At 32.9% G+C, this 11,754-nt stretch overlaps 2 protein-coding genes across 2 annotated transcripts; both read left to right on the forward strand.

Annotated features, from left to right (window-relative positions):
• Positions 1-38: 38 nt before the first annotated feature.
• On the forward strand, positions 39-8,244 carry CBG18603 (the record flags this gene model as incomplete). The annotated part of the gene is made up of 8 exons (XM_045238457.1): positions 39-218; positions 415-518; positions 1,649-1,913; positions 3,659-3,999; positions 5,424-5,547; positions 5,773-5,883; positions 6,921-7,263; positions 8,051-8,244. 8 exons carry the CDS (start codon positions 39-41, stop codon positions 8,242-8,244), a joined length of 1,662 nt encoding a protein of 553 aa, XP_045096531.1.
• Positions 8,245-10,550: 2,306 nt separating this feature from the next.
• Cbr-lsm-5 lies at positions 10,551-10,826 on the forward strand (the record flags this gene model as incomplete). Its single annotated transcript, XM_002638347.1, has 1 exon — positions 10,551-10,826. One exon carries the CDS (start codon positions 10,551-10,553, stop codon positions 10,824-10,826), a length of 276 nt encoding a protein of 91 aa, XP_002638393.1.
• Between the last annotated feature and the right edge of the window lie 928 nt (positions 10,827-11,754).

The raw sequence follows: 11,754 nt of genomic DNA on the forward strand, positions 1-11,754 counted from the left end.
ATCGGTTTTTTTGAATGTTCAAATTTTGTTTCAGAAAAATGAGTCGCGCGCGTCGTGGTCACGATCTGGAGACGGTGATTCATCGATTTTCAGACGATGATTTGGCGAATTTGAAGCCGAAACAAGTGTTCGCCGATAAATGGATTATTTTGAAGAAATTGAATAAACGAAATAATTCGCATTGTTATCAAGTCTGTGATAAGGCAGTGAAAAATTTTGTATGTATTGTTTTTATTGATTTTTGAAGTTCCAGAAAATATCGATTTTCGGGCCTTAAATCGATTTTTTTCAAAATGTTGATTTTTGAATTTTTCTTGAAAATATTAAAATTTCTATCCTAAAAATTGAGTTTCTAGGGTGAAAAATGCCAATTTTTCAATCAAAAAATTCAAAAAATTGGCCTAAAATATTCAGGGAGTACTGTATCTGGAGCAAGGAGTGGACAATGTGACGTCGATTCCACTACAAGTGGAATTATTGACGAAGATGTATTCAAATGGATATTCGCATCGATTCAAGTACTTATAAATTTTAATGATTTTTGGTGTAAAAAATGAGATTTTCATGGGAAATCGTGTACAAGAAAATCGGGATTTTTCGTGTTTTTATGACTTTTTTTCATTATTTTTGACCGATTTTTAACAGAAATTTCAGGCGAAAATCTCAATTTTCGACTTGAAAAGTTCCAAATATTTCGATTTTTTGGAAAAATTTCAGCTAAAATCTCGATTTTCGGTCCTTTTCAGGCGATTTTCATCGATTTTTCTGGAATTCTTCCAAAATTTATCAAACTAAAATCATGATTTTTATCCTCAAAATAGCCGAAAAATCAGTTTTTGGAGCCAAAAATCTCCCAAACATAGGATTTTAGGCCCAAAATAAAATCATGATTTTTGAGCTTAAAATAGCCAGAAAACTAGTTTTTGAATCAAAAAATCACCCAAAAATATGATTTTCAGACCCAAAAAATGTCAGAATTCGAGCCAATTTTTCAAGAAAAACTGTAATTTTTAGAGTGATTTTTATCGATTTTTCTGGAATTTTCGCTAATTTTTTCCAGAAATTTCAGCCGAAATTCTAAGCTGATTACAGACAAATTCAGCACATTTTTGGCTGAAAATATCGAAATTTGTCGTAGAAAACTCGAAAATTGCTGAAAATATCCAAAAAAAATTCATTAAAATTTACTAAAACCAGAGCTTGGAATCTTCTGAAAATCAGCTATTTTCGACTCAAAAAACAGATTTTTAGTGAAAAGGAATTGCTTAAATATATGTCAAAAATGGTATAGTTTTAAGCCTAAAAATGGCTGATAAACGCGAATTTTTGAGTTAAAAACAGGCAAAAATAGCAATTTTAGGCCAAAAAACGGCTTTTTTATTCGATAAAAATCGCTTTAAAATGAGCTAAAAATGACGAATTTCAGTTTTTTATTCGACATTTGAAGATCTAAGCTAATTTCAGACAAATTTTAGACTTAAAAAGCTGTTTTTGTTTTGGGAAAAAAATGACTCAAAATAGCCAAAATAGGTCAAAAGTAGCGATTTTAAGCCCAAAATTGCTGAAAAAAACACAAATTTCAAAGCTGGAAACAGTCAAAAATGGCTTTTTTTTTTCGAAAAAATCTCTAATTTTTCCCATTTTTCAGCCAAATTCTGGACACTGGAATAATCAATAATTCGGTCTACTGGATGATCACGCGAATTCGAGCTGGTCCAACACTGAAACAACTTTTGGAATGTTCTGGAAATCCCGGAATTATCTCCTCGAAAACTGCTTCATTCATTGCCTGTGATATTCTATCAGTTATCGAATTACTCAATTCATCTTCTCATGTTTTACGCGATTTTAATGCTGAGCAATGGAAATTTGATGTGCAGACGAGAATGTTCTATTTGGATGATATTTCTGATGTTCGTATTGATTTTTTGGGGAGAATTTTGGAACTGAAAATACTTGTCAAATTTCGGGCCGGCCCGCCAAAGCCCGAGGCCGGGCCTGGGGAAATTTTCAAGGCCCGGAAGGCCCGGTATCCAAAATTCTGTGTTTTTGAGCCAAATTTTGAGCTCTCAATATAATTTTCTCAATTTTTGTTTTTTTTTTGGATTGTTTGTCTGTTTGATCGAAAAAAAATCACATAAGGGTCCCGCCTTATGTGTTTTTTGAAATTTTCAAAACTCGTGAAATGACGGGCCCGCCGGGCTTTCGAAATTCGGGAAAAAGCCCGGCCCGTTACAAGTATGGTTTTTAGTCTCAAAAGAGCCACAAAACTAGTTTTAAAAATGACTCGGAAACTGGATTTTTAGACTCGAATTTCAACTAAAATCATGATTTTTAGCCTTGAAATAGCTGAAAAAACCTGTTTTTAGAGCCAAAAAATACTCAAAAATTAGATTTTTCATTCAAATTTTTTGAACATTTTTTCAATTTTCTTACGATGCAAAATTGATTTTTTGGCTGAAAATCATTATTTTAGTGTAATTTTTAGCTAAAAATTCAATTTTTTTGGGTGGTTTTTGGCAAATTAGTTTTCTGGCAATTTTGAAGCTAAAAATCATGATTTTTGTGTAATTTTGAGCTGAAAAATATGGTTTTTGAGTGATTTTCGGCTCAAAAACGCGATGTTTCAGAGAAAATGGCAATTTTTTGTAACTTTTTCCGCAAATTTAAGTATTTTTGAGCAAAAAAAATAAAATAAAATCACGATTTTCAACGAAAAATGAGCTAAATTTGTCTGTAATTCACTAATTTTGGACAATTCTTCAGCCATTCTTTCAGCTAAAACTGCTATTTTTGACTGTTTTTTAGCTCGAAACGAGTTTTTGAATTTCAGAATTTCAACTTTTTTCTTCTCGAAAATTATTAAAAATCTGAAACTTCTCTGAAAAATTTAAAACACCCAAAACTGCAAATTCCAATTATTTCAATTTCCGGACCAAATTTTGGAAAATTCGGCTTTTCAAGCTATCTTAGCTAAGTTTTTGCCTCAAAAAACCGATTTTCCAGCGAAATTAATCTTTGAAAAATTCTTCCGAAAATCAATAAAAATCCAAATTTTGCCGGGATTTTCAGCCATTTTTAAAGGGGGACTCCGACTAAAAATTTTTTATTGCATTAAAATGTGTTAAAATTTATCTATTTTTCAAATATTATTGCGAAAAAATTCAAAGAAAATTCGAAATCCCCGAAAAACGGCGCTGAAAAGGAAGAAAATTCAAAAAAAAGTGCCGCCGGGGGACGAGGATTTTCAGTGAGAAACCTAGGCCACGGCACCTGACAGCCTTTTTTTCAAGTCGCCGACAGTGGTTTTTTACGTTTTTTACCTGCCGGACATGAAAACCGAAAAAAAACCGGGAAATTTGCCACGTTGGAAAGGCGCCCGCTGCCGTGGCCTAGGTTTCTCGCTGAAAATCCTCGTCCCCCGGCGGCACCTTTTTTTGAATTTTCTTCCTTTTCAACGTCGTTTTTTGGGAATTTCGGATTTTTTTTGGATTTTTTCGCAATAATATTCGGAAAATAGATAACTTTTAACACATTTTAATGAAATAAAAAATTTTGGTCGGAGTCCCCCTTTAACAACTTTGAGCTTAAAATTTGAAAATTATCCGAAATTTCGAAAATCCGAAAATCCGATTTCTCGAAAAATTCCATTTTTCAGGTCGGCATGTCATCAGACAAGCGCCACCTCCTGATCGATGAGATCCATCTCAAAACGGCTCGTGAACTGAATCTCTCATGGAAGTACACGGATTGCTCATCGCTAAAATATGCTCCATGCTCATTCCTAATCAATGGCTCCCAAATGCACCAAATGACGGAATTCGATGAGTTCGAAATGCTCATTTACATTTTATACGATTTGACACGTGGCGAATTGCCATGGACCCATTTGAAGTGTCAACAGACGATGCTCGAAATGAGAAGAGACTTTCTGACGGATATTCCGAATCTGAAGGATCTAACGGATAAGAAGTCCCCGGATTATTGGTTCGCCATGTCGTACGTCGGGATTTTTTAAGGGAAAATCAGTCAAAAATAGCAATTTTAAGCCCAAAAATGACTGAAAATGGTGATTTTAAGCCCAAAAAAAGCCGTAATTTGAAAAAAAAATAGCACTTTTAAGACTAACATTTTTGAAAAATTAGTCAAAAACTGCCTTTTTTTTTTTGGAAAAATCGCCTAAAAAACGAACCAAAAAGTGAAAAAGTTTTTTTAATTCAAAAAAAAATCAAAATTTTTGAACTAGAAACAGTCAAAAATGACATTTTTAAGTCAAAAAATGGCTGAAAATAGCATTTTAAAGCCCAAAATAGTCTGAAAAAGTCAAATTTTCGAGCTTGAAACAGTCAAAAATAGCAATTTTAAGCCTAAAAATGGCTGAAAACATCATATTTTTGAGCTAAAAACTGAAAAATAGCTGAAATTTGAAGAGAGTTTCAGAAAAATTCAGCGCATGAAATCATGATTTTTGAGCTCAAAATAGCCAGAAAACTAGTTTTTGAATCAAAAAATCACCCAAAAATATGATTTTCAGCCTCAAAAAAGGTGGAAAATCTCAATTTTATACCCAAAAAATGTCAGAATTCGAGCCAATTTTTTAAGAAAAACTGTAATTTTTAGAGTGATTTTTATCGATTTTTCTGGAATTTTCGCTAATTTTTTTTCCAGAAATTTCAGCCGAAATTCTAAGTTAATTACAGACAAATTCAGCACATTTTTGGCTGAAAAATATCGAAATTTGTCGTAGAAAACTCGAAAATTGCTGAAAATATCCAAAAAATTCATTAAAATTTACTAAAACCAGAGCTTGGAATCTTCTGAAAATCAGCTATTTTCGACTCAAAAAACAGATTTTTAGGGAAAAGGAATTGCTTTAAAATATGTCGAAAATGGTAATTTTAGGTCTTAAAATGGCTGAAAAAGTCAAATTTTGACGATTGAAACTGTGAAAAGTAGCAATTTTAGGCCGAAAAATGGTTTTTTTATTCGAAAAAAATCATCGCCTCCAAATGAGCTAAAAATGACGAATTTCAGTTTTTTATTCGAAATTTGGAGATCTAAGCTAATTTCAGACAAATTTAGCTTATTTTTGGCTGAAAATCGTGATTTTTATGAATTTTTTGCACAAAAAATACTGAAAATTGAGGAAAAATTACTGTATTATTGAAAAACTCACATTTTTGAGCTAAAAAGCCGCTAGAAATAGCAATTTCAAACCTAAAACGGATGAAACTTTGAAATTTTTCTTTAAAAAAAGCCTATTTTTTTCTGAAAAATCGGCTGAAATGAGCTAAAAATCATAAATTTTCAGTGGAAATTTCGGATTTTCTCCGCCAAATTTTTAGCTTTTTTTAAGGTTATTTTCGACTCTCAAAATTAATACATTTTGAAATTAAAGTTTCCGAAAAATGCAATTTTTTCAGTCTGAACAATCTTGCTGAGCACTTAAAGACAGCTGAAAGAGTCCAAGATACACTCGAAAAACAGGCGGTTCGCGGTGGGGCGTGGTGTCCGAAAGGACCAAGAGCACCGGCTCTTCTCTCGATTGTAAGTAGCTTGAATCCTAAAAATTAAACTGAAATCATGATTTTCAGCCTCAAAATAGTCGAAAAACCAAGTTTTTTGTGCTAAAAATAACAAGAAAATCAAGATTTTTAGCTTCAAAATGGCCAGAAAACTAGTTTTTGGAGCCAAAAATCACCCAAAAATTGATTTTTAAGCTCAAACTCACACTAGAATCATGATTTTCAGCCTAAAAAGCGAAAATTTCAGATTAATTATCGCCGTCTAATTGAGGATTTTCAAAAAATCGTTCGCAACGGAAAGCCGGAATACGATATTCATTGGAGAGATGTCGCGTTGGATTGGGATAAGGACGCTGATGTGAGATTTACTAAAATTTTGGCTGAAAATGACTCTGAAATAACTGAAAATTCATTAAAATCGTCCCAAAATTACTCTGAAAAAAATTCACCAAAATTCTGAAAGTTTTAGTTCAAAAATACCAAAATTTGACCATTTTTTGGACCTGAAAATCGAGTAGGCAGCTGAAATTTTTAGATTTTTTTGTTCAGAATTTTCGGTCATTTCAGCTCAGTTAGGACCACTTTTAAAGCCATTCTAGGCCGATTTCAGATTGATTTAGGCCAATTTCAGCCCTTTTGGACAATTTTCAGGCTGAAAAATGACGAAAATGGCCTAAATTTGTTTAAAAATACTCAAAAATGAGACAACAAATTGCATAAAAATGGTCCAAAATAAGCTACAAATTGTCTAATTTCTGGTCCAAAACGACCTAAAAATGATCTGAAATGACTTACAATTGGTCTTAAATAGATCCAAAATGACCCAAACCGGCCGGAAAATGGTCCAAAAATTAGGCCATTCTAAGGACATCATTAGGCCAATTTCAAACCATTTTAGGCCAATTTTGAGGCATATAAGGCCAATTTTAGGCCATATTAGACCAATTTTGAGGCGTTTCAGACCATCTTAGGCCAATTTCAAGCCATTTAGGCCAATTTCAAGCCATTTAGGCCAATTTCAAGCCATTTTAGGTCAATTTTAGGCCATTTTAGACCGATTTTGAGGCGTTTCAGACAATTTTAGGCCAATTGAAGCCATTTTAGGCCAATTTTAGGCCATTTCCGACCGATTTTGAGGCGTTTCAGACAATTTTAGGCCAATTGAAGGCATTTCAGACAATTTCAGGCCAATTTTAAGGCATTACAGGCCAATTTTGAGGCATTTTAGGCCCGTTTTCAGGAAAATTTCAGAATTTTTGCCAAAAATGGTAAAAAATTGCTCAAAATTTTGGAAATTTTCAATTCAAAAATACCAAAATGTGATATTTTGGCTTTTAAAATTGTTTGTAATTAGCTGAAATTCTCTCTAAATATCTCTGAATTGCGATTTCGCAGGAATCCCAAATGCGCCAAATCGAAAAATTGGAATTGCTGCGAAAGAGTGAGGAGCTGGCCGAGGAATGGAAGCGTCTCGAAGCGATTCGAGAGCACTATGAAATCATGGAAGAAGACGGAGAACTGGAGAGGGAGAAGAATCGATTATCGATCGATCGATTCCTGAAAATCAAGTCGGGAGAGAGTATGACACCGGAAGAGAGTGCAGACATTGAGAAGAAATTGATGGAGTTCAAACGGAAAATCGAGTTGAATCGAGAGCTGAAACGGGCTCAAAAGTTGAAAAAGACCAAATTGATTCAGGAAATCAAAATGGAGCTGGACGATCCTGAATATGAAGGAGGTGAGGCTGTAAAAAAGTGTGAAAATGCTTGAAAAATGGTCCAAGAGGACCTAAAGTTGTGTTGAAACAAGCTGAAATAGCCCAAAAATGGTCTAAAATGCCTTAAAAACGAACTAAAATGTCTGACATTTTGCAAAAAATCGCTCAAAATATGTCTAAAAATTGTCAAAAATGACCTGAAATAGCTAAAATAGCTTAAAATTGGCGTAAAAATGTGCATAAAATGGCCCAATTTTCGGACCATTTTTTGGCCATTTTGGGTTATTTAGGGCAATATTAAGGGGACCCAAAGACCCAAAATGCCTAAAAAATGTTCTAAAATGATTTAAATCGCCCTGAAATGCCTTTAATTGGCCTGAAATTAGCCTAAAATGCGTTAAAATTAACCTGGAATGCCTTAAAATTGGCTTAAATATCCTCAAAATTGGCCTAAAATGTCTTCAATTGGCCTGAAATGGGCCTAAACTGCCTCAAAATTGGCCTGTAATGTCTTAAAAATGGCCTAAATATTCTCAAAATTGGCCTAAAATGGTCTGAAACGCCTCAAAATTGGTCTAAAATGGCCTAAAATTGGCCTAATATGCCTCAAAATTAGCCTAAAATGGCTTGAAATTGGCCTAAAATTGTCTGAAACGCCTCAAAATTGGTCCAAAATGGCCTAAAATTGGCCTAAAATGCTTCAAATATGGCCTGAAATGCCTTGAAGGTGGTCCTAACCGACCTGAAATGAACTAAAATTCTCTTAAAACAAATCTAAAAATCCTCAATTTTTTTTCAAAATTTTCAGTTTCCACGTCATCCGCCGCACCATCAACATCATCATCAGACGCCTACTCTCAACGTCTTCCTCATCTTCCGAATCTTCCAGAAGACGTTGACGACGATGACGTGGAAATTCAAAAAGACCAAAATCTTCCCGATGATTTGAAAATCGATGAAAAAGAGATAAAACAAGAGTTGCCGGATGACGAATTTGATTAAGGTACGGTATCGGTTGGTGGCCTAAAAATCCAAAAATTTGGGTTTCTGGGCCACCAACCTTGAAACTGCTGTAACTTGGCTAAAAGTTGATATTTTAAGATGTAACTGGTTTCAATAGATTTCTATCGTCTAGCTTGTCATTTTAATTATATTCGTGGCCTAGAAATCGCAGTTGATGGCCTAGAAATCTCAAAATTTGGGTTTCTAGGCTACCGATCTGAAAATGCTTGAATTTTCGATTTTTTTTTCAATTTTCAGGATCTTCTACACATCAACACCACAACTACATCGATCTGTACCATCATCTTCATGATCATTTTTTCAAAAAATATTATTTTTGAATGTTAAAATTTTTTTTTGTTATTTTTTAAATGTTTTACTGTCTTTCTTGTAATCTGTTGTTCGTTTTTTTCTTTGATTTTTGTTTTTTTTTCTTTGATTTTTGTTTTTTTTCATGATTTTTCAATGAAAATTTGCTGTTTTTGTCGTTTTTAGCTCAAAATCCATGGATTTCGTTCCCGAGTTTTTATTTCCTCTTTTCGCTGAAATGTCGTCAAGCCTTGGTCACTCGAGTACGCAAACACCGACGCCTCACTCTGCGGACTTTTGAGAGTCTACTTTCGAATTCGAAACGCTTTTCATAAGTTTTCCTTGGTTTTTTTTTGCCGATTTTTGTGATTTTTCTTGTGGAAAAATATGAAATTCAGGTTGAATTCTGTGTAGAAATAGAAATAGAGCCGAAAAAAGCATTAAAATATGTCTAAAATCGATGAAAAACGAGTTTTTCAAAAAATGATTGGGAAACTCCCAAAAAGTCGAAATTTTCGATAATTTTCCAGAGGTTTTACGTATTTTCTGGAGTTTTTTGTCAGAGAAAATAGCAAAATTATTGAAATTTAGGTCCAAAATTAGATTTTTTCGGTAAAAATTGAAATAAATTGTTTTTTTTTGGTTTTTTAAAAGAGATTCTCAAAGACAAACGCTTATCTTAACGAAGTACATTAATTCAAAAAATCGAATTTTTCCAGAAAAATTATTTTTTAATTTTTCAATTTTTTCGCCGATTTTCAGTTTCTTAAGCCAAATTTTTAATCATTTTGCACTGAAAAAAAAACCCTTGGAAAATCCTAATTTTCGCATGTTTTCCATGATTTTTCGCGCCGAAATTTGCTCAATTACGGTCTATTTTCAACTTTTTTGTGCTTAAAATCTTCCCATTTCCTAGAAATTTTTCACCAAAAATCGAAAGTTTCATCGAAAATTTGCCTATTTTCCAGGATTTTTGCTTCTTAATGTTCCAATTTTCAGCCAAAAAAAAGGTGAAATTTCCAGATTTTTCTCGATTTTTTTTGCCGATTTTAGCCAATTTTTAGCTTCGTTTTGACCTGAAATTCCCATTTTCTAGCCTTTTTTTTCGCTAAAATTCATCGAAAACCTCGATTTTCGTCTATTTTCCATGATTTTTCGCGCCGAAATTTGCTCAATTTTGGCTTATTTTCAGCCGATCATTTTTCACTAAAATTCGTCGAAAAACCTTCAATTTTCAGTCAAAAAAATTGAAAATTTCATGGAAAATTTTAGAAAAAACTTTCGAAAAATCGATTTTTTTAGTGTATGTTTTTCTTCGTTTTGACCTGATTTTGACCTGAAATTCCCATTTTCTAGCATTTTTTTTCGCTAAAATTCGTCGAAAAACCTCGATTCTTGTATATTCATGAATTTTAAGCTAAAGTCAGAGTTTTTGAGACTTTTAGAGCCAAAATCGATCATTTTTCAAAATTTTTGATTCTAAAAACGCTGAATTTCAACAATTTTAATGACTTTTGGCTCATTTTTGAGCAATTTTGAGCTCAAAAAACAATTTTTCACGATTTTTGGTTCATTTTTCACGATTTTTGGTTCATTTTTCACGATTTTTGGTCCATTTTTCACGATTTTTGGTTCATTTTTCACGATTTTTGGTCCATTTTTCACGATTTTTGGTTCATTTTTCACGATTTTTGGTCCATTTTTCACGATTTTTGGTCCATTTTTCACGATTTTTGGTCCATTTTTCATGATTTTTTTTTCACTAAAATTCACCGAAAGTTCACCTTATTTTACTTCTATCTTCCATGATTTTTCAAACTGGCATTTCATCGGAAATTCTAGAAAAAACTGTCGAAAAGTTGAATTTTTTCAGTTTTTGGACTATTTTTATGGAATTTTTAGCTTTTTTTTCATTAAAATTCATCGAAAAACCTCGATTTTTGTCTATTTTCCATGATTTTTGATCCATTTTCCCCCGAAATTTGCTCAATTTTCAGATGGCAACATCAACATCAACCAATCCGAACACCCTCTTGCCACTGGAATTAATCGATAAATGCATTGGATCGAAGATCTGGGTGATAATGAAGAATGATAAGGAAATCGTCGGCACGTTGACCGGATTCGATGATTATGTGAATATGGTGCTGGAGGACGTCGTTGAGTACGAGAATACTGCTGAAGGGAAGCGAATGACGAAGCTGGATACGATTCTTCTCAATGGAAACCATATCACCATGTTGGTGCCAGGAGGCGAGGGACCCGAGATTTGAATTCTTGGATTTTGGAGGATTTGGCGCCAAAAATCAATTTTTACTTTGCAAAATTGCACATTTTTCCAATTTTTGACTTTCTTTTTCCCGAAATTTCCCCCCCCCAAAAATCATCAATTTCTCTTTTTTTTGCAATTTTTGATTTTTTTTCCTTCGAAATTTTCCAATTTTCCCCGATTATCCCCTTCAAAAATCACCGATTTCTCTTATTTTTCAATTTTTTTTCTGCGAAAAATTCGGTCAAATTTCTTAGAAATTGCAAATTTTTTCCTCGAAATTTTGCAATTTTTCCATTTATTCCCCTCCAAAAAATCATCAAAAATCAATTTCCCAAAATTTAAGATTTCTTGAAATTTCCCCATTTTTTGTCTCTTAAAATGTTGCTATTTTTCCAGTTTCCCCTCAAGTATGAATTCGAAAAATTCGAAAAATTTTCTGGAAATTTTTTCTTTAATTTTAAGATAATTTAAGTCAATTTATGGCATTTTTGGGTCAAAATTTCACGAAAATCGGTGAAAAAGTGCAGATTTTGGGGCAGAAAATGGACATTTCCTGGTTGAAAAAGACAAAAAATCCAATTTTTCAAAAAAAAAAACTACGAAAATTCAATTTTTCTATGCCAAAGAATGAATTTTTAAAGGCATTTTTTTCGGGAAATTTGCAAAAAGTTACAAAAGTTAGTGAAAATTCCAATTTTCCGCGTCAAAAATGGAGATTTAATTACAGAAAAATGCAAATTTCAGCTCAAAAATTCTCGGGCAATCGCCGAAAAAAATGGGGGGAAAATTCAAATTTTTTGGGCCAAAAAAAAACCCGGAAATCGATGAAATGTGGATGACTTTCAGACGGAAAACTTGTTAAAAATAGAGAAATTGGAATATTTTTACCACAGAAAAATGCAAATTTTTGGTCGAACTAGTTCGGAAAA

This window comes from Caenorhabditis briggsae (genome assembly GCF_000004555.2).
Source record: "Caenorhabditis briggsae complete genome, chrV, whole genome shotgun sequence".
Classification (NCBI taxonomy): Eukaryota; Metazoa; Nematoda; class Chromadorea; order Rhabditida; family Rhabditidae; genus Caenorhabditis; species Caenorhabditis briggsae.